General features: G+C 44.8%; 2 protein-coding genes across 2 annotated transcripts; one reads left to right on the top strand and one right to left on the bottom strand.

The window, feature by feature from the left end:
* The first annotated feature begins 779 nt into the window (after positions 1 to 779).
* Positions 780 to 3,195, top strand: LOC119339995 (probable small nuclear ribonucleoprotein F). The gene is made up of 5 exons (XM_037611902.1): positions 780 to 933; positions 2,142 to 2,229; positions 2,353 to 2,390; positions 2,501 to 2,565; positions 2,800 to 3,195. The coding sequence occupies exons 1-5, from the start codon at positions 928 to 930 to the stop codon at positions 2,864 to 2,866; spliced, it is 264 nt and encodes an 87-aa protein (XP_037467799.1). The 5' UTR covers positions 780 to 927; the 3' UTR covers positions 2,867 to 3,195.
* Positions 3,196 to 5,466: 2,271 nt separating this feature from the next.
* On the bottom strand, positions 5,467 to 6,657 carry LOC119341298 (fasciclin-like arabinogalactan protein 14). Its single transcript, XM_037613177.1, has one exon. It carries the CDS (start codon positions 6,571 to 6,573, stop codon positions 5,704 to 5,706), a length of 870 nt encoding a protein of 289 aa, XP_037469074.1. The 5' UTR covers positions 6,574 to 6,657; the 3' UTR covers positions 5,467 to 5,703.
* Between the last annotated feature and the right edge of the window lie 11,423 nt (positions 6,658 to 18,080).

Genomic DNA, 18,080 nt, shown 5'->3' with positions numbered 1-18,080 from the left:
GAGCCTAGCCAATGGTGTCAAAATGGTGGACACGAAGGCTTGCCACCATTTTTTTTTTGAAATTGAAATGAAATAATTCCTGATACATTACATATCCACGGACCAGAGATAAATGGGTGTATTTGAGAATGGAATTTTATTCCATGAACAAAGGACAACGACCGCGGCAACTTCATTGATTCAGATGCAAAGACTGGATCCATTCAAGTAGGTCATGGCTTAAAAGTTTTTGTAAGCTCACATTTTTTTCTCATTTTTGGATAAAATAAATTATTTTTTCATAAAATATTTTTTCATAAAATGAATGTCTATTCGAGATATATTTAAATTTTATTCATATGCAATATATTTCTAAATTATTATGAACATTGTTTTGTTGTATGCGGACATTTTTCCTTGCAACACATGAATATTTCTTGCTAGATAGAAGATCATTTAAAAAGTACATGAACCTTTTTTCTGTGCGAAATGAAGTTGCATTTTCATAAAAAATATTTTTTTTATCTACGAACATCAGTAGTATTAAAGTGATTATGTATAACTAGTGAAATCAATATATTCTGCAGATTAAAACAAACTTGTTTTTTTAGTAATTTTTTTTAGAAATGTTTTTTAGACATGATAAAAACAAACCAGTATACCAGTTACACGGGCCACACTACGTTTCGGTACATGTGAAAAGCTTCAGACGATGCGGGCCCGTGTACCAAGTGCAGTTTCTGTTCTCTATTCTGGGCTTGTAACCGACGTACGGGACCGGCCCAGCCCATCAACAAATCGCTAATCCCCTTCCCCCCATAGAACCCTAGTCTCGCTTGCGCTCGACCCCCCCACGGCAGCCTCTCCTCCTCCTCTCCTCCCTCGCCGTCGCCGTCGCCTTCGTCTCCGCCTCCAACCGGCGGCCGCGCCACCAGCTCGTCTCCTCCGATGGCGGTAAGATTTCGCGCTCTCTGTACCTTCACGCCCCCATAGCCCACCTCTCCGCGCGCTGCGAGTTACTTACCAGATAAGTGGAGAACCCTAGGCCCGCGCGGTCGCGGCGAGGCGACCTGCGGCGGATTATTGGCTAGTATTGGTTGTGCGAGGGGTCGGGGCTGGGCCGGTATGTAGGGCATCGATTCCTGCGAGCCACAGGGAGAGAGCGCAACGGGAGATCGAATTCGAACCGGGGTTCTCTTCCGAGGTCACAGCCAGTAACGAATCCCTTCCGATCTGCTGTTCTTCTGGTGTGAGTCAGTGATGCTGCATGGTGCGGTGGCTGTAAACGTGGCCTGAGCATTCTGCATTTGAGATTGTGGATTGTTATCAAAAGTCTGTCCGTTTTTGTTACGTTTTTGCGATTCATTGCTGCTGGGTCTTTGGCTAGATGGGTCGAGATTTTGGGTCTAGAAGGTAGCGACATCGTCAAGAGCAGTGAAATTGTTACCAATGTTTTGTAAGCTTTCTCCTGGGATGCTGCCACGGGTGTGTCATAATCACTAGTTGCAAAATTCTGTATCTGCTGCTCTAAAGCACTGCAGTTAGGTTGGGTAGTGCTGCTATTACTAATCCTTGATGTAAAATGCTACATTAAACTGTTCTTTTGGTTACAGCACAGAATTGTACTTCTCGGCTGAATTCAGCATTTGACATGAGTGCTATCATGTTGGTATAAGCCTAGTGTTGTCTTACCTCTAGCTGCAACTTGTGGTAGCTGGTTCAGAACTAATTTTCATGAGTAAATTTGAATCGAGGATTATTTTCCCGGGAGATTGCTGGGTTGCTGTATTTGAACTGGTCTGAATTGTTGATTTGTTTTTTATGAACCTTCCTGTTAAGGTTACTACTTAGTGTTACTTGCTTCCTTGATTTGCATAGTGTTACTTGCTTCCTTGATTTACATTGTGTTGATTTAATGCAGTACCCGCAAGAACATCCTTAATAGGGAATTCTCTTTTGTTAGGCTTCTTTAAGTTGTAGGGTTTACATGCCTGTAGTAAAATATTGCTGCAATTTCTATGCTTAGCAGCAAAATTGCCCTAACTGTATTGAACATCTTTTTACATTTCTTCGTAAAAAATGACCTTATATGTGCTGTACTGTATTACTTATTTCCTTTGATATAATTTGTTAATTGCCCATGTTTCTTTACTCTGCTGCAGACTGTGCCAGTTAACCCCAAGCCGTTCTTGCAAAACCTAACAGGGAAGATGGTCATCGTCAAGCTGAAATGGGGCATGGAGTACAAAGGTACTTTAATGGCGATTCGTCACTTGTTAGTTACAATCATTATTATTAGTTTCCTTTACAGATGTCTCATTCTTGTACATGCCTAAATTGTGCTAATGCATAAATTGTTCCTTTTGTACCCAGGATATCTTGTTTCAGTGGACTCCTACATGAATCTGCAGGTAAAGTTCACATTGTCTGTGGCTACCCATTTTACATGATGGAGGACACTCCTAGTGTTTTGTCAATTTCACCACACTATTTTGTTACTCACACTTCAAACAAATTGCAGCTAAGTGGTACTGAGGAATACATTGATGGGCAATGCTCTGGAAATTTGGGAGACATACTGATAAGGTAATTCATTCATCAAATCTTTTACCACAGCTATTGTCTCATTTCTGAAGTCTGTATCTGATATTTGATGAAAGATATAAACTGGTAGCACTCCTGCAGCTCTACAAGTCAGCAGGGTACTGTAGATGTGGCAGTGTCATATGGTTGCTGATTAGCTTTTACTCAGTCTTACATCACATATGCAAGTGAATGACTGGATGTGATAACTACTCTGTTTTGCTGTTCGTTATGCAGATGCAACAATGTGATGTATCTCCGAGGTGTTCCAGAGGAGGACACGGACATTCCAGATGCGGCCTGAAGAGCACATGGACTGTTCCTGGTTGATGCTTGCTGTTCACTGCTGAAAAAGAACTTCCTAGTTCGTCTCCATTTGCGCCTACTGGACTGTATTACGTACAGGCGTTGAACTCATGTTAACTCTAGTTCTGCATCCTGGATGAATGAATGATTAACTTGCATGTTTGAAACGGATGATTGCTTATTGCTGATTGGTCCTGATCCTGCCGTTGGATATGTATGGTTTGCTGTCTGAATTGCAATGATCGTATTTGTGCAATTTGAACCATATTTGCTGAGTTCCTGAGCATGGACTCAACATACCCAGCATGAAGGGATATTTCCGCTCCATTTATGTCTTTTTCTGTTAGATGTTCATGTTGAGTGCCAAATTCCACAAGAGCTCTGTGTGCTGTACACTTGCACCGTTCATAGGTTTTTGAATGCTGTTTACTGCCAAAGAACAACTTCGCAGTTTGTCTCTGTTTGTGCTTGGTGACTGTATTACAGTCCAGAAGTCGAGTTCATGTTAACTCTAGCGGCATATCACCGTGTCCTGAGTGAATGAAGATCAACTTGCATGTTTTAAGGGTTGATTGATGATTGCTGGTAGGTACTGATGTGGCTGTTGGATATGTTTTGATATTTGAAATGTGATGGTTGTATTTGCGCAATTTGAACTATATATCTCGTGGAATTGCTAACCATGGACTCAGACATATGTGTTGCATGATTGAAGACATATGAAGTGACTAACGCATGAACTTGGCTTGCGGGTTTAGTAAAGTCCAAACGGAGCTAGATTTGGACTGCGTTGAACTAGCAAGCCAAGTTCGTGGATCAGGCCATTGATTTTTCAACTCCACGGGGACTAAAGTGTTCAGGCGTGATAAGTTCTGGCATGTCGGCTATGATTAAGGCATTCTCATACCATAAGTTCGGTCGGCCTTGGCTAGCCGCTCTATGCACGAACTTTCCGAGATCGAAAGAAAAAACTAGCAAGGAATCATGAAACGTTAATGGAAGAGACCGCCAGAGGATTATGCCATGTTGAATGTTGACACAGCCTTCTCTATTGATGATGAACAAGGAGCCATGGGTGCTGTCGGGTGGCAACCAGGCGGCCAACGCTAAAGGTGCATGCCTTGCTTGGTCAGATGATGATAGAAGCCGAAGATCTCCTTCCCCTTGTCGAGCCTTGGTGATCCCTGATGTCGAGGTCCCTAGTCTTCTAGGTTGTGGCTTTGTTGTGGTGCTGGTGTGGTGTTTTTGTGGTGTTTTTGTGTTTGTGTGCTCTGCTTGAGCATTGTAATGTGTTCTTCTTTATCATCATTGTAATGCAACGGCATTACTTTTCATCCAAAAAAAGAAAAACTGTGCAATGTTGTTTGTGGACGTGGACCTCTATGGGTGAGGCCCAGGTATTGCAACTTCCTTTTATGCAAGGGTTTTGCTGATGTCAATTTGATCAATCTGATTATATCGGGGTGGTGGCAACCAAGAAGGTGGAGGCAGTTCCATAGGCGTCACGGCGGCTATCAGAAATGCACCAAGCTAACAGGATCGTGCATATCGAAATTTTGCTAATGTCAATTTTGATCATTGTCCCGGGAAGCTAGCAAGATCACGCATATCCTAACTTGTAATTTTGCCGGGACGCGTACCAATCCATTTTCCAATTTGTTCTTTTGGCCAAGTTAATCCGAATCCGATTGCAACTTTGAACTCTCAAAAATCGGCCAGTGTTACTTTGGTTTGGTTTGACCCGAGATGGCGTTGGCGGGTACAGCGTGAAAACTGGAGGTGGACATCGAATGGCGTTGAGAACTAGAGGCTGTAAATCGAGCCATTTTGAAGTGCAATAAGGTTGAAAAATTGGATAATCCCCTAGATTTTACACAGGCCAGAAGTACAAATCCGAAGTGAAGAGTTTTTAAAAATAACCAGTGATGTGATCCTTCATCTCCTTATCTTCTCTCCAGACCCCGATTCATCTAGTAGTTTCTTTATATTATTTTCTTTTTTCCTGGCCGTGGCTATGTTATGGAAGAACGACGTATTACGGTCCCGTGCATCAACCGATTTGCACGAACTCTTTGTAGGCAGAAGATTTCCTCAAAGGTTCTCAATTAGCACGATTATCTCCTTATGTCGGCACCGGGACTATGTGCTCATTGGACCGTGCCCAGTCTATCTAATTCTTTTTAAAATTTATTAATTCTCCACTTAGGGCCCTTAAGAGTTTCACGATCCCAGGTATTGGTGCTTCTTTTTAATTATTCAAGGGTTTTGCTGATGTCAATTTTGATCAATCTCATTATATCGGGGTGGTGGCAACCAAGAAAGATGGATGCAGTTCCATAGGCGTCGCGGCAGCTATCAGAAATGTACCTTTTTATGTAGGAATTTTGCTAATGTCAATTTTGATCATTGTCCTTGGAAGCCAAATAGATCGCGCATATCCTAGCTTGTAATTTTGCCGGGACGGGTGCCAATCCCTTTTCCAAGTCTGCTCTTTTGGTCAAGTTATTAATCGATTGCAACTTTGAACTCAAAAAATCGGCCAGTGTTACTTTGATTTGGTTTGACCCGAGATGGCGTTGGCGGGTACAGCGTGAAAACTAGAGGCTGTAAATGAAGCCATTTTGAAGTGCAATAAGGTTGAAAAATTGGATAATCCCCTAGATTTTACACAGGCCAGAACCCACAGGGCAGGCATTTTGAATCATAACAATCTCACATAAAATTTGTAGGAAATAATTAAAATCTAAGAAAAAAATCCGAGTTCCGAAGGAGTGCAAGCTAATCAAGACCAAAATTTATCGAGGCTTTGCGATGGATCTCATCTAATCTGCGAACCTACAAGTGCGCCAGCACGCACGCCATTCCCAGCGCCACGCCGGCGGCGGACCACCAGCCCATCATCGCCTGCAGCGCGTGGCCCTGCGACGGCGCCGGCGCGGACGCCGGGGTCTCCTCCATGGGCTCCTCAATGGGCATGGTCACGGGCGGGCACGGGAGCGACGACGGGGACGGCGACGGCGACCTCACCGGCGCGGGGCTGGGCGCGACGGCCGACACGGAGCTCATCACCTTGGGCGGCGGCGGGGCGCGCGGCTTGGTGATGACCCCGGGCGGCACGACGAAGTTGCTGATCTGGAGGACGGAGATGTTGTAGGGCCTAGCGGTAACGGCCTTGTTGAAGGTGGCGTTGACGAGCGCGCCGGGGGCGGCCGAGGCGAAGACGGCGCCGCCGTCGGGCGCGGGGGTGATGGTGAGGAAGCCGGACTTGTCGCCGTTGGCGGGGCCGAAGGTCTGGTAGAGCGTGGTGGCGACGACGGGCTTGGCGCCGCGGCCGCGGGGCAGGGCAGCCAGCTTGGCGGCGTCGTAGTAGTCGAGGACGACGTGGACGGAGAGGAGCTCGAGGAAGGCGGCCCGCGGCAGGCGCGCGCTGCGGCGGAGCAGCCAGTCGACGTCGGCGTTGACGGGGGCGAGCACGGTGACGGAGTTGCGGCTGTTGATGTCCTTGGCCACGCGCGTCTTGCTGATGAGGTAGTTGAAGAGGGTGAACTCCGGGAACTTGGCCAGGATCTCCGAGACGTTGAAGCCGCCGCCGCCGGCGGCCCCGACCGGGGGCGCGTCGGCGGCCACGTCGTTGGCGCCGGCGCTGCCGGCCGCCGGGAGGAGGAGGACGAGGAGCACCAGCAAGGAGAGCTTCGGGGGCGCCATGGTGCGTGCGTGCGGCTAGTGGGTGTCGATGGCGATGGCAAGCTCGATCTCTGGGTGAGTGTGGGCGTGGAGTGTCAGTGTATATATAGGAGAGTGGGGGAGGAGACGGTCATGGCGAGGAGGAGAGTGATCGGTGGATCGAGGAAGGTTTTGGCGGTTAGGGGAGATCTGATCGGCCGGTCTTCAATCTGACCACTTCTCGTGGCGCGCGCGGCCGTGCATGCATGCATGCATGCACGACGCGTTCGTATCGCGCGCGTTGAATCTAGGGGCGGGGCTGGGGTCGACCGTCCGATGCGCATCCGATGGCCGGGCCTTGTCCGCTTCAAATCCTGCCTGCCTTCGTGTTCTTGGGCCTCGCTGCCCGTTGCCAGTGTCAACCTTGTACGTGGGCTATGCTATGCATCAGAGAGATGGCTTCAACCTTTCAAAAAAGAGATGGCTTCAACAGTAGTGGCGGAGCCAGCTCAAACTTAGAGCCTGGGCAAGATATACGTGATGCCAAGTTAATTATATTTTGCCTAAATAAACTGTTAAGAAACCATTTGTTTACTACTAGAGCTCCATGTACATGCAGCATGGGAGCCCGGGCAGCAGCCCCGGCTTGCCGGGTGCTGTCTCCGCCACTGTTCAACACGGGTGTTGTCACGTACTACTTCTGTAAACCAATATAAGACCTTTCTTTACGAAATAATACAAGAGCTTTTAGATCAAAAATCCAATTTGGCTCCTGGGAGCACGTGCTCCTGCGTGCAGGAAATGATTTTTGAAATGTGAAAAATCCCAATAATTTTTTTATGTACTCATAGTCACATCCAAATGCTATCTACAAAGTTTTAGGAAAAGATATTAAACATTTTGGCCTTTGCAAAAAACAAAAATAAACAAATTGAACACCAAATGTTTCCAAAAAATGTCACCCCAAAATTTGTTTTTCTCACCGACAAAACACTACTGCTCCATTTTGCATTAAAATTATCAAGCTTGCGGCACTAACACGAGCATCCACAAAAAAATCAGAATTTTTTGAAAACATTTTACCATTTTTTGAGGTACTTTTCATCCAGTAGCAAATGCTCCCAGGAGCCAAAACGCCACCCCCCTTTTAGATCACTATTTTAGACGCGAGACACGATTGTTCTGATACCGAACTCATGTGAGCTTGGGTGAACAGTAAAATTGAAATAAATGAATTAAAAAAAATACAGACTTCTTTGTGCCAAACATTTTGATTGTTTGCAAAGTTTCATCGCCGGAATGGATGATGTTCATGGAAAACGTGAAAAAATGATACTCCAAAAAGCATCTTGGAGCATCGATTTTTTTGCCACGTTTTCGAATGTCACACGGTGATGAAATTTTGCAATCAATCAAAACATTTATCAATGTTTGGCACAAAAAATTAAGAACTTGAGCCTTACCTGCCACTGCCAGCATGGAGATCTTCCGTAGTGGGGTATCGTAGCAAGTATCTTGTGGTCTGTCTTTAGGGGGATTTCAATTTGCTTTTCTATAAGTAGTAGAGACATGTAAGTGCATCTAGTGCCCTTAGTGATTTTGGTGTATTGAAGACTTATAGGGACTAATGTGTTTGTGAGTTACACAAGCTCTATATGTCGATGAGGAGTTTGATGTCTACGATGAAAGTCGACCCCTAAAAATGTATGTCATCAGCTGAAGACTTTGGTTTTCTTGAAGACTTTGAAAGTGAGGAAATTGGTGTGACCTTCAAGACTTGGATATTCATGCGAGGACTATGAAACATGAAGACTTTTGTTTTCGTAGTTTCCTTTCCTCTTTCTTGAGTCATAGGAAACACCGTACTGTTAAAGGGGGTCGAGGTAATACTAAGGAAACACTTTCCAAGTGATGCTCAACTCAAATCCTACACACTATTCGCTGCTCTCCGCCTATATCGTTTTCCTCCTATCACTGGCGACTGGAACCCTAGCCACCGCCAGGAGAGCCCAATCTTCCAGCGCCGTCCTCTGGTGGCTCCCCTCTGCCGGCAACCTCGATCGTCGGTGGTGAGGTGGGTCGCTCGATCCACGCGTGTGGATCGCTTTTACTCTCTCGTAGTCTAGGTTTCTAGGCTGTTCATCGTCTTTGCTTCGGCGGTGACGATGATAGCGCTGAATAAAGATTCTTCGGATCCTTCCTTGACAAGGCCATCGGTCCTATGGTTGGGGATGAATTTGGAAACCAGTCTGTTCAAGCAAGGATGGCATGGCGGCGGCGGCATCCTCGTGGTGGACCAGTGTCCTCGGGCTCTGCCGTTGCGACAATGTTTGCTCCAGCGTCGGCACGGAGCTTGGGAGGTAGTCCAGGAGCGGATACAGATTGTGGTCTGCATCGACGACATCTGAAAGATGGAACTTGTGCTGGGTTCGTGGTTCGCGGATGGCAGGTATGGTTTCCTTCTGCGGCGTCTTAGTCGCGGTGGGGTGCTAGATCTGGAGTTTGATGGCGTGTCCGGGGTGTTGCCGCGGTCTGATTCGTTCAACGGTAAGGGCTTCACTTTTGGTGAGCCACCTTGGAGGTCCACAAAGCTGCATATCAACGATGGAGCCGCATCAAGCTCGGGTGAGGAGGTGATCCATCATTCTTTTCTTTGGTGGTTGCTGTCGTGGTACCGGAGGCAGGTGAGGGGCATTGGTGTCAAGCTCAGAGATGTTCTGCTATCTTTTCAGTTTTTTCATGTCGGTCCTTACGCGACTTGTACTTTAATCTTTATGATATGAATGAGACACGTATTACCATGCAAAAAAAACTCAAATCCTACACCTACCCAATCCTTCGAGTGAAGCCATTGAAAATCTCATACAGTTCAGTCAATTTCTTCACTGACAGATATGAAGATCTTCTGGTCTCTCAGGAATTTGTTCTGACTGGGGAGTTAGGAATTTGCCAGTGCAGATTGCCTACAAGTGAGGAACATGATAGCCCTAAGGAATTCGATAGCTCAAATTTCCGACCGTTGCTGTGCTACACGCCAGCCTTCCAAAACATCCTACCACCTAACGGTCATATCATTGAAGGACATTTATGTCTTATCATGTCGGGCTGCTCCCTAGGCTATAAATAGCCGCTCCCCTCAACCACTAGCTGGTTGGCTGCTCTGAGAGAAACTAACACTTGTCATTGAGAGCATCCAATCCTCCGAGGACTTTGAGCGAAAATCATCAAGTTAGGAAAACCCAAACCCCAAACACCTACAACCCAAAGTGATTGAGCGTCACGGAAGAGATTGTTTCTGTGTGGAACCGACGCTTGTTACCTTTGAGGACTGTGTTGGAAATATGCCCTAGAGGCAATAATAAAATGGTTACTATTGTATTTCCTTGTTCATGATAATTGTCTATTATTTATGCTATAATTGTATTGACCGGAAACCGCAATACACGTGTGAATACATAGACCACAACATGTCCCTAGTGAGCCTCTAGTTGACTAGCTCATTGATCAATAGATGGTCATGGTTTCGTGACCATGGACATTGGATGTCATTGATAACGGGATCACATCATTAGGAGAATGATGTGATGGACAAGACCCAATCCTAAGCCTAGCACAAGATCGTGTAGTTCGTATGCTAAAGCTTTTCTAAATGTCAAGTATCTTTTCCTTAGACCATGAGATTTTGCAACTCCCGGATACCGTAGGAATGCTTTGGGTGTACCAAACGTCACAACGTAACTGGGTGGCTATAAAGGTGCACTAAGGGTATCTCCGAAAGTGTCTGTTAGGTTGGCACGAATCGAGACTGGGATTTGTCACTCCGTGTGACGAGAGGTATCTTTGGGTCCACTCGGTAAGACATCATCATAATGTGCACAATGTGATCAAGGAGTTGATCGCGGGATGATGTGTTACATAACGAGTAAAGAGACTTGCTGGTAACAAGATTGAACAAGGTATTGGGATACCGACGACCGAATCTCGGGCAAGTACTATACTGGTAGACAAAGGGAATTGTATACGGGATTGATTGAATCCTTGACATCGTGGTTCATCCGATAAGATCATCGTGGAACACGTGGGAGCCAACATGGGTATCCAGATCCCGCTGTTGGTTATTGGCCAGAGAGTTGTCTCGGTCATGTCTGCATGGTTCCCGAACCCGTAGGGTCTACACACTTAAGGTTCGATGACGCTAGGGTTATAGGGAATAGATATACGTGGTTACCGAATGTTGTTCGGAGTCCCGGATGAGATCTCGGACGTCACAAGGAGTTCCGGAATGGTCCAGAGGTAAAGATTTATATATGGGAAGTCCTGTTTGGTCACCGGAAAAGTTTCGGGTTTTATCAGTAACGTACCGGGACCACCGGGAGGGTCCCGGGGGTCCACCAAGTGGGGCCACCATCCCCGGAGGGCATCATGGGCCAAGCGTGGGAGGGGGCCAGCCCCAGGTGGGCTGGTGCGCCCCCCCACAAGGGCCCAAGGCGCCTAGGGTTTGGGGAGGGGGGCGCACCCACCTAACTTGGGGGGCAAGTTTCCCCTCTCCCCCCTTGGCCGCCCCTCAGATGGGATCTTGGGCTGGCCCCCCCCCCCCCTAGGGTGGAACCCTAGGTGGGGGCGCAGCCCCCCTCTCCCCTATATATAGTGGAGGCAAAGGAGCAGCCTGACACACGAAGTTCCTCTCCTGTTGGCGCAGCCCTACCTCTCTTTCTCCTCCTCTCCCGCGGTGCTTGGCAAGGCCCTGCAGGATTGCCACGCTTCTCCACCACCACCACGCCGTTGTGCTGCTGCTGGATGGAGTCTTCCCCAACCTCTCCCTCTCTCCTTGCTGGATCAAGGCATGGGAGACGTCACCGGGCTGTACGTGTATTGAACGCGGAGGTGCCGTCCGTTCGGCACTAGGATCTCCGGTGATTTGGATCACGACGAGTACGACTCCTTCAACCCCGTTCTCATGAACGCTTCCGCTTAGCGGTCTACAAGGGTATGTAGATGCACTCTCCTTTCCCTCGTTGCTAGTCTCTCCATAGATAGATCTTGGTGACTCATAGGAAAATTTTGAATTTCTGCTACGTTCCCCAATAGTGGCATCATGAGCTAGGTCTATTGCGTAGATTCTATGCACGAGTAGAACACAAGTTGTTGTGGGCGTTGATTTTGTTCAATTTGCTTACCGTTACTAGTCTTATCTTGATTCGGCGGCATTGTGGGATGAAGCGGCCCGGACCGACCTTACACATACTCTTACGTGAGACAGGTTCCACCGACTGACATGCACTTGTTGCATAAGGTGGCTAGCGGGTGCCAGTCTCTCTCACTTTAGTCGGATCAGATTCGATGAAAAGGGTCCTTATGAAGGGTAAATAGCAATTGGCATATCACGTTGTGGCTTTTGCGTAGGTAAGAAAGATTCTTGCTAGAAACCCATAGCAGCCACGTAAAACATGCAAACAACAATTAGAGGACGTCTAACTTGTTTTTGCAGGGTATGCTATGTGATGTGATATGGCCAAAAGAATGTGATAAATATATATGATGTATGAGATTGATCATATTCTTGTAATAGGAATCACGACTTGCATGTCGATGAGTATGACAACCGACAGGAGCCATAGGAGTTGTCTTTACTTATAGTATGACCTGCGTGTCACTAAATAACACCATGTAATTACTTTACTTCATTGCTAAACTGTTAGCCATAGTAGTAGAAGTAATAGTTGGCGAGACAACTTCATGGAGACACGATGATGGAGATCATGATGATAGAGATCATGGTGTCAATGCCGGTGACGATGATGATCATGGAGCCCCAAAGATGGAGATCAGAAGGAGCAAAATGATATTGGCCATATCATGTCACTTTTTGATTGCATGTGATGTTTATCATGTTTATGCATCTTATTTGCTTAGAATGACGGTAGTAAATAAGATGATCCCTCATAATAATTTCAAGAAAGTGTTCCCCCTAACTGTGCACCATTGCGAAAGTTCGTTGTTTCGAAGCACCACGTGATGATCGGGTGTGATAGATTCTAACATTCACATACAACGGGTGTAAGCCAGATTTACACACGCAAAACACTTAGGTTGACTTGACGAGCCTAGCATGTACAGACATGGCCTCGGAACAAAAGAGACCGAAAGGTCGAACATGAGTCGTATAGTGGATACGATCAACATGAAGATGTTCACCGATGATGACTAGTCCGTCTCACGTGATGATCGGACACGGCCTAGTTGACTCGGATCATGTATCACTTAAGATGACTAGAGGGATGTCTATCTGAGTGGGAGTTCATTAGATGAACTTAATTATCCTGAACATAGTCAAAAGGTTTTTGCAAATTATGTCGTAGCTCGCGCTTTAGTTCTACTGTTTTAGATATGTTCCTAGAGAAAATTTAGTTGAAAGTTGATAGTAGCAATTATGCGGACTGGGTCCGTAAACTGAGGATTGTCCTCATTGCTGCGTAGAAGGCTTATGTCCTTGATGCACCGCTCAGTGTGCTGAACCTCGAACATCGTCTGTGGATGTTGCGAACATCTGACATACACGTTTTGATAACTACATGATAGTTCAGTAATCTTAAACGGTTTAGAATTGAGGCACCGAAGACAATTTCGAAATGTCGCGGAACATATGATATGTTTTGAGGGCTGAAATTGGGATTTCAGGCTCGTGCCCACGTCAAGAGGTATAAGACCTCCGACGAGTTTCTTAGCCTACAAACTAAGGGAGAAAAGCTCAATCGTTGAGCTTGTACTCAGATTGTCTGGGTACAACAATCACTTGAATCGAGTGGGAGTTAATCTTCCAGATGAGATAGTGATGTTTCTCCAAAGACATTGCCACCAAGCTACTAGAGCTTCATGATGAACTATAACATATCAGAGATAGATATGATGATCCTTGAAATATTCGCGATGTTTGACACCGCGAAAGTAGAAATCAAGAAGGAGCATCAATTGTTGATGGTTAGTGAAACCACTAGTTTCAAGAAGGGCAAGGGCAAGAAGGGGTACTTCATGAAACGACAAATCAATTGCTGCTCCAGTGAAGAAACCCAGGGTTGAACCCAAACCCGAGACTAAGTGCTTCTGTAACGAGGGAACGGTCACTGAAGCAGAACTACCCTAGATACTTGGTAGATGAGAAGGCTGGCAAGGTTGACAGAAGTATATTGGATATACATTGTATTAAATGTGTACTTTACTAGTACTCCTAGTAGCACCAGGGTATTAAGATACCGGTTCGGTTGCTAAGTGTTAGTAACTCGAAATAAAATAGCTACGGAATAAACAGAGACTAGCTAAAGGTGAGATGACGATGTGTGTTGGAAGTGTTTCCAAGGTTGATATGATCAAGCATCGCCTGCTCCCTCTACCATCGAGATTGGTGTTAAACCTAAATAATTGTTATTTGGTGTTTGCATTGAGCATAGACATGATTGGATTATGTCTATCACAATACGGTTATTCATTTAAGGAGAATAATGGTTACTCTATTTATTTGAATAATACCTTCAATGGTCTTGCACCTAAAAGAATGGTTTATTGAATCTCGATCGTAGTGATACACATGTTCATGCCAAAAGATATAAGATAGTAATGTTAGTACCACCTGCTTGTGGCACTGCCATGTAAGTCATATTGGTATAAAACGCATGAAGAAGCTCCATGTTGATGGATCTTTGGACTCACTCGTTTTTTGAAAAGTTTGAGACATGTGAACCATGTCTATTGGTATGTACGCATGAAGAAACTCCATGCAGATGGATCGTTTGGACTCACTTGATTTTGAATCACTTGAGACATGAAAATCATACCACATGGGCAAGATGACTAAAAAGCCTCGTTTTCAGTAAGATGGAACAAGAAAGCAACTTGTTGGAAGTAACACATTTTGATGTGTGCAGTACAATGAGTGCTGAGGCATGCAGTGGATATTGTTATGTTCTTACTTCACAGATGACTTGAGTAGATGCTGAGTATATTTACTTGATGAAACACACGTCTGAATTATTGAAAGGTTCAAGTAATTTCAGAGTGAAGTTGAAGATCATCGTGACAAGAGGATAAAATGTCTATGATATGATCATAGAGATAAATATCTGAGTTACGAGTTTGGTACACAACTAAGACCTTGTGGAAATTGTTTGACAACTAATACCGCCCGGAACACCATAGCGTGATGGTGTGTCCGAACATCATAGCTGCACCCTATTGGATATGGTGCATACCATGAAGTCTCTTATCGAATTACCACTATCCTTTATGGGTTAGGCATTAGAGACAACCGCATTCACTTCAAATAGGGCACCACGTAATTCCGTTGAGATGACAACGTATGAACTATGGTTTAGAGAAACCTAAGCTGTCATTTCTTAAAAGTTTGGGGCTGCGACACTTATGTGAAAAGGTTTCAGCCAGATAAGCTCGAACCCAAAGCGGATAAATACACCTTCATAGGACACTCAAAAACAGTTGGGTATACCTCCTATTCCAGATCCGGAAGCAAAAGTAATTGTTTCTAGAAATGGGTCCTTTCTCGAGGAAAAGTTTCTCTCGAAAGAATTGAGTGGGAGGATGGTGGAGACTTGATGAGGTTATTGAACCATCACTTGAACTAGTGTGTAGCAGGGCACAGGAAGTTGTTCCTGTGGCGCCTACACCAATTGAAGTAGAAGCTTATGATAGTGATCATGAAGCTTCGGATCAAGTCACTACCGTACCTCGTAGGTTGACAAGGATACATACTACTTCAGAGTGGTACGTAATCCTCTCTTGGAGGTCATGTTGCTAGACAAAAATGAACCTATGAGCTATGGAGAAGCGATGGTGGGCCCGGATTCCGACAAATGGCTAGAGGCCATAAAATCCGAGAGAGGATCCATGTATGAAAACAAAGTGTGGACTTTGGAAGAACTACTTGATGGTCGTAAGGCTGTTGCGTAAAGATGGATTTTAAAAGAAAGACGGACAATGATGGTAATTGTCACCATTAAGAAAGCTCGACTTGTCGCTAAGATGTTTTCTGACAAGTTCAAGGAGTTGACTACGATGAGACTTTCTCACTCGTAGCGATGCTAAGAGTCTGTTGGAATTATATTAGCAGTTACTGCATTATTTATGAAATATTGCAGATAGGATGTTCAAACATTGTTTCCTCGATGATTTTTTGAGGAAAGGTTGTATGTGATACAACCAAAAAGTTTTGTCAATCCTAAAAGATGCTAACAAGTATGCAAAACTCCAGCAATCCTTATAAGGACTGGAGTAAGCATCTCGGAGTTGGAATATACACTTTGATGAGATGATCAAAGATTTTGGGTTTATACAAAGTTTATGAGAAACTTGTATTTCCAAAGAAGTGAGTGGGTTATTTCTGATGAGTATATGTTATTGACATATTGTTGATCAGAAATGATGTAGAATTTCTGGACAACATATAGGGTTATTTGAAAAGTGTTTTTCAATGGAAAGCCTGGATTAAGCTACTTGAACATTGAGCATCAAGATCTATAAGGATAGATCAAAACGCTTAATAGTACTTTCAAATGAATACATACCGTGACAAGATTTTGAAGGAGTTCAAAATAGATCGGCAAAGAAGGAGTTCTTGGCTGTGTTATAAGGTATGAGTATTGAGTAAGACTCAAGACCTGACCACGGTAGAAAAGACAGAAAGGACAAAGGTCGTCCCCTATGCCTTAGATGTAGGCTTTATAGTATGCTATGTTGTGTACCGCACCGGAAGTGTGCCTTGCCATGAGTCAGTCAAGGGGTACAAGAGTGATCCAGGAATGGATCATAGGACAGCGGTCAAACTTATCCTTAGTAACTAGTGGACTAAGGAATTTTCTCGATTATGGAGGTGGTAAAAGAATTCGTCGTAAAGGGTTACGCCGATGAAAACTTTGACACTAATCCGGATTATTCTGAGTAGTAAACCGGATTCGTATAGTAGAACAGTTATTTGGAATAGCTCCAAATAGAGCGTGGTAGCTGCATCTAGGAGATGACATAGAGATTTGCAAAGCACACACGGATCTGAAAGGTTCAGATCCGTTGACTAATAACCTCTCTCACAAGCGAGATATGATCAAACCCCATGGGTGTCGATTCATTACAATCACATAGTGATGTGAACTAGATTATTGACTCTAGTGAAAGTGGGAGACTGTTGGAAATATGCCCTAGAGGCAATAATAAAATGGTTATTATTGTATTTCCTTGTTCATGATAATTGTCTATTATTTATGCTATAATTGTATTAACCGAAAACCGCAATACATGTGTGAATACATAGACCACAACATGTCCCTAGTGAGCCTCTAGTTGACTAGCTCGTTGATCAATAGTGAAGGAAATATGCCCTAGAGGCAATAATAAAGTTATTATTTATTTCCTTATAATCATGATAAATGTTTATTATTCATGCTAGAATTGTATTTATCGGAAACATAATACATGTGTGAATACATAGAAAAACAAAGTGTCACTAGTATGCCTCTACTTGACTAGCTCGTTAATCAAAGATGGTTATGTTTCCTAACCATGAACAATGAGTTGTTATTTGATTAACGAGGTCACATCATTAGTAGAATGATCTGATTGACATGACCCATTCCATTAGCTTAGCACCCGATCGTTTAGTATGTTGCTATTGCTTTCTTCATGACTTATACATGTTCCTATGACTATGAGATTATGCAACTCCCGTTTACCGGAGGAACACTTTGGGTACTACCAAATGTCACAACGTAACTGGGTGATTATAAAGGAGTACTACAGGTGTCTCCAATGGTCGATGTTGGGTTGGCGTATTTCGAGATTAGGATTTGTCACTCCGATTGTCGGAGAGGTATCTCTGGGCCCTCTCGGTAATACACATCACATAAAGCCTTGCAAGCATTACAACTAATATGTTAGTTGTGAGATGATGTATTACGGAACGAGTAAAGAGACTTGCCGGTAACGAGATTGAACTAGGTATTGGATACCGACGGTCGAATCTCGGGCAAGTAACATACCGATGACAAAGGGAACAACGTATGTTGTTATGCGGTCTGACCGATAAAGATCTTCGTAGAATATGTAGGAGCCAATATGGGCATCCAGGTCCCGCTATTGGTTATTGACCGGAGACATGTCTCGGTCATGTCTACATTGTTCTCGAACCCGTAGGATCCGCACGCTTAAGGTTACGATGACAATTATATTATGAGTTTATGCATTTTGATGTACCGAAGGTTGTTCGGAGTCCCGGATGTGATCACGGACATGATGAGGAGTCTCGAAATGGTCGAGACATAAAGATTGATATATTGGAAGCCTATGTTTGGACATCGGAAGTGTTCCGGGTGAAATCGGGATTTTACCGGGTTACCGGGAGGTTACCGGAACCCCCCGGGAGCCATATGGGCCTACATGGGCCTTAGTGGAAAGGAGAAAGGGGCAGCCCAAGGGGGCTGCGTGCCTCCCCCCTTCCCCTAGTCCTATTAGGACTAGGAGAGGTGGCCGGCCACCCCTCTCCCTCTTTCCCC

The sequence above is a fragment of the Triticum dicoccoides genome, chromosome 7B (genome assembly GCF_002162155.2).
Source record: "Triticum dicoccoides isolate Atlit2015 ecotype Zavitan chromosome 7B, WEW_v2.0, whole genome shotgun sequence".
NCBI classification, from domain to species: domain Eukaryota; kingdom Viridiplantae; phylum Streptophyta; class Magnoliopsida; order Poales; family Poaceae; genus Triticum; species Triticum dicoccoides.
This window is presented reverse-complemented; position numbering and strand designations above follow the sequence as displayed.

Excerpts from the sequence above, each read along its gene's own strand:
- LOC119339995 (XM_037611902.1), top strand. Across the intron at positions 2,230-2,352 it reads ATGGGGCATGGAGTACAAAG|GATATCTTGTTTCAGTGGAC; the intron begins GTACTTTAATGG and ends TTTTGTACCCAG. Across the intron at positions 2,391-2,500 it reads ACTCCTACATGAATCTGCAG|CTAAGTGGTACTGAGGAATA; the intron begins GTAAAGTTCACA and ends AACAAATTGCAG.
- LOC119341298 (XM_037613177.1), bottom strand. The coding sequence starts at position 6,573 with ATGGCGCCCCCGAAGCTCTCCTTGCTGGTGCTCCTCGTCCTCCTCCTC.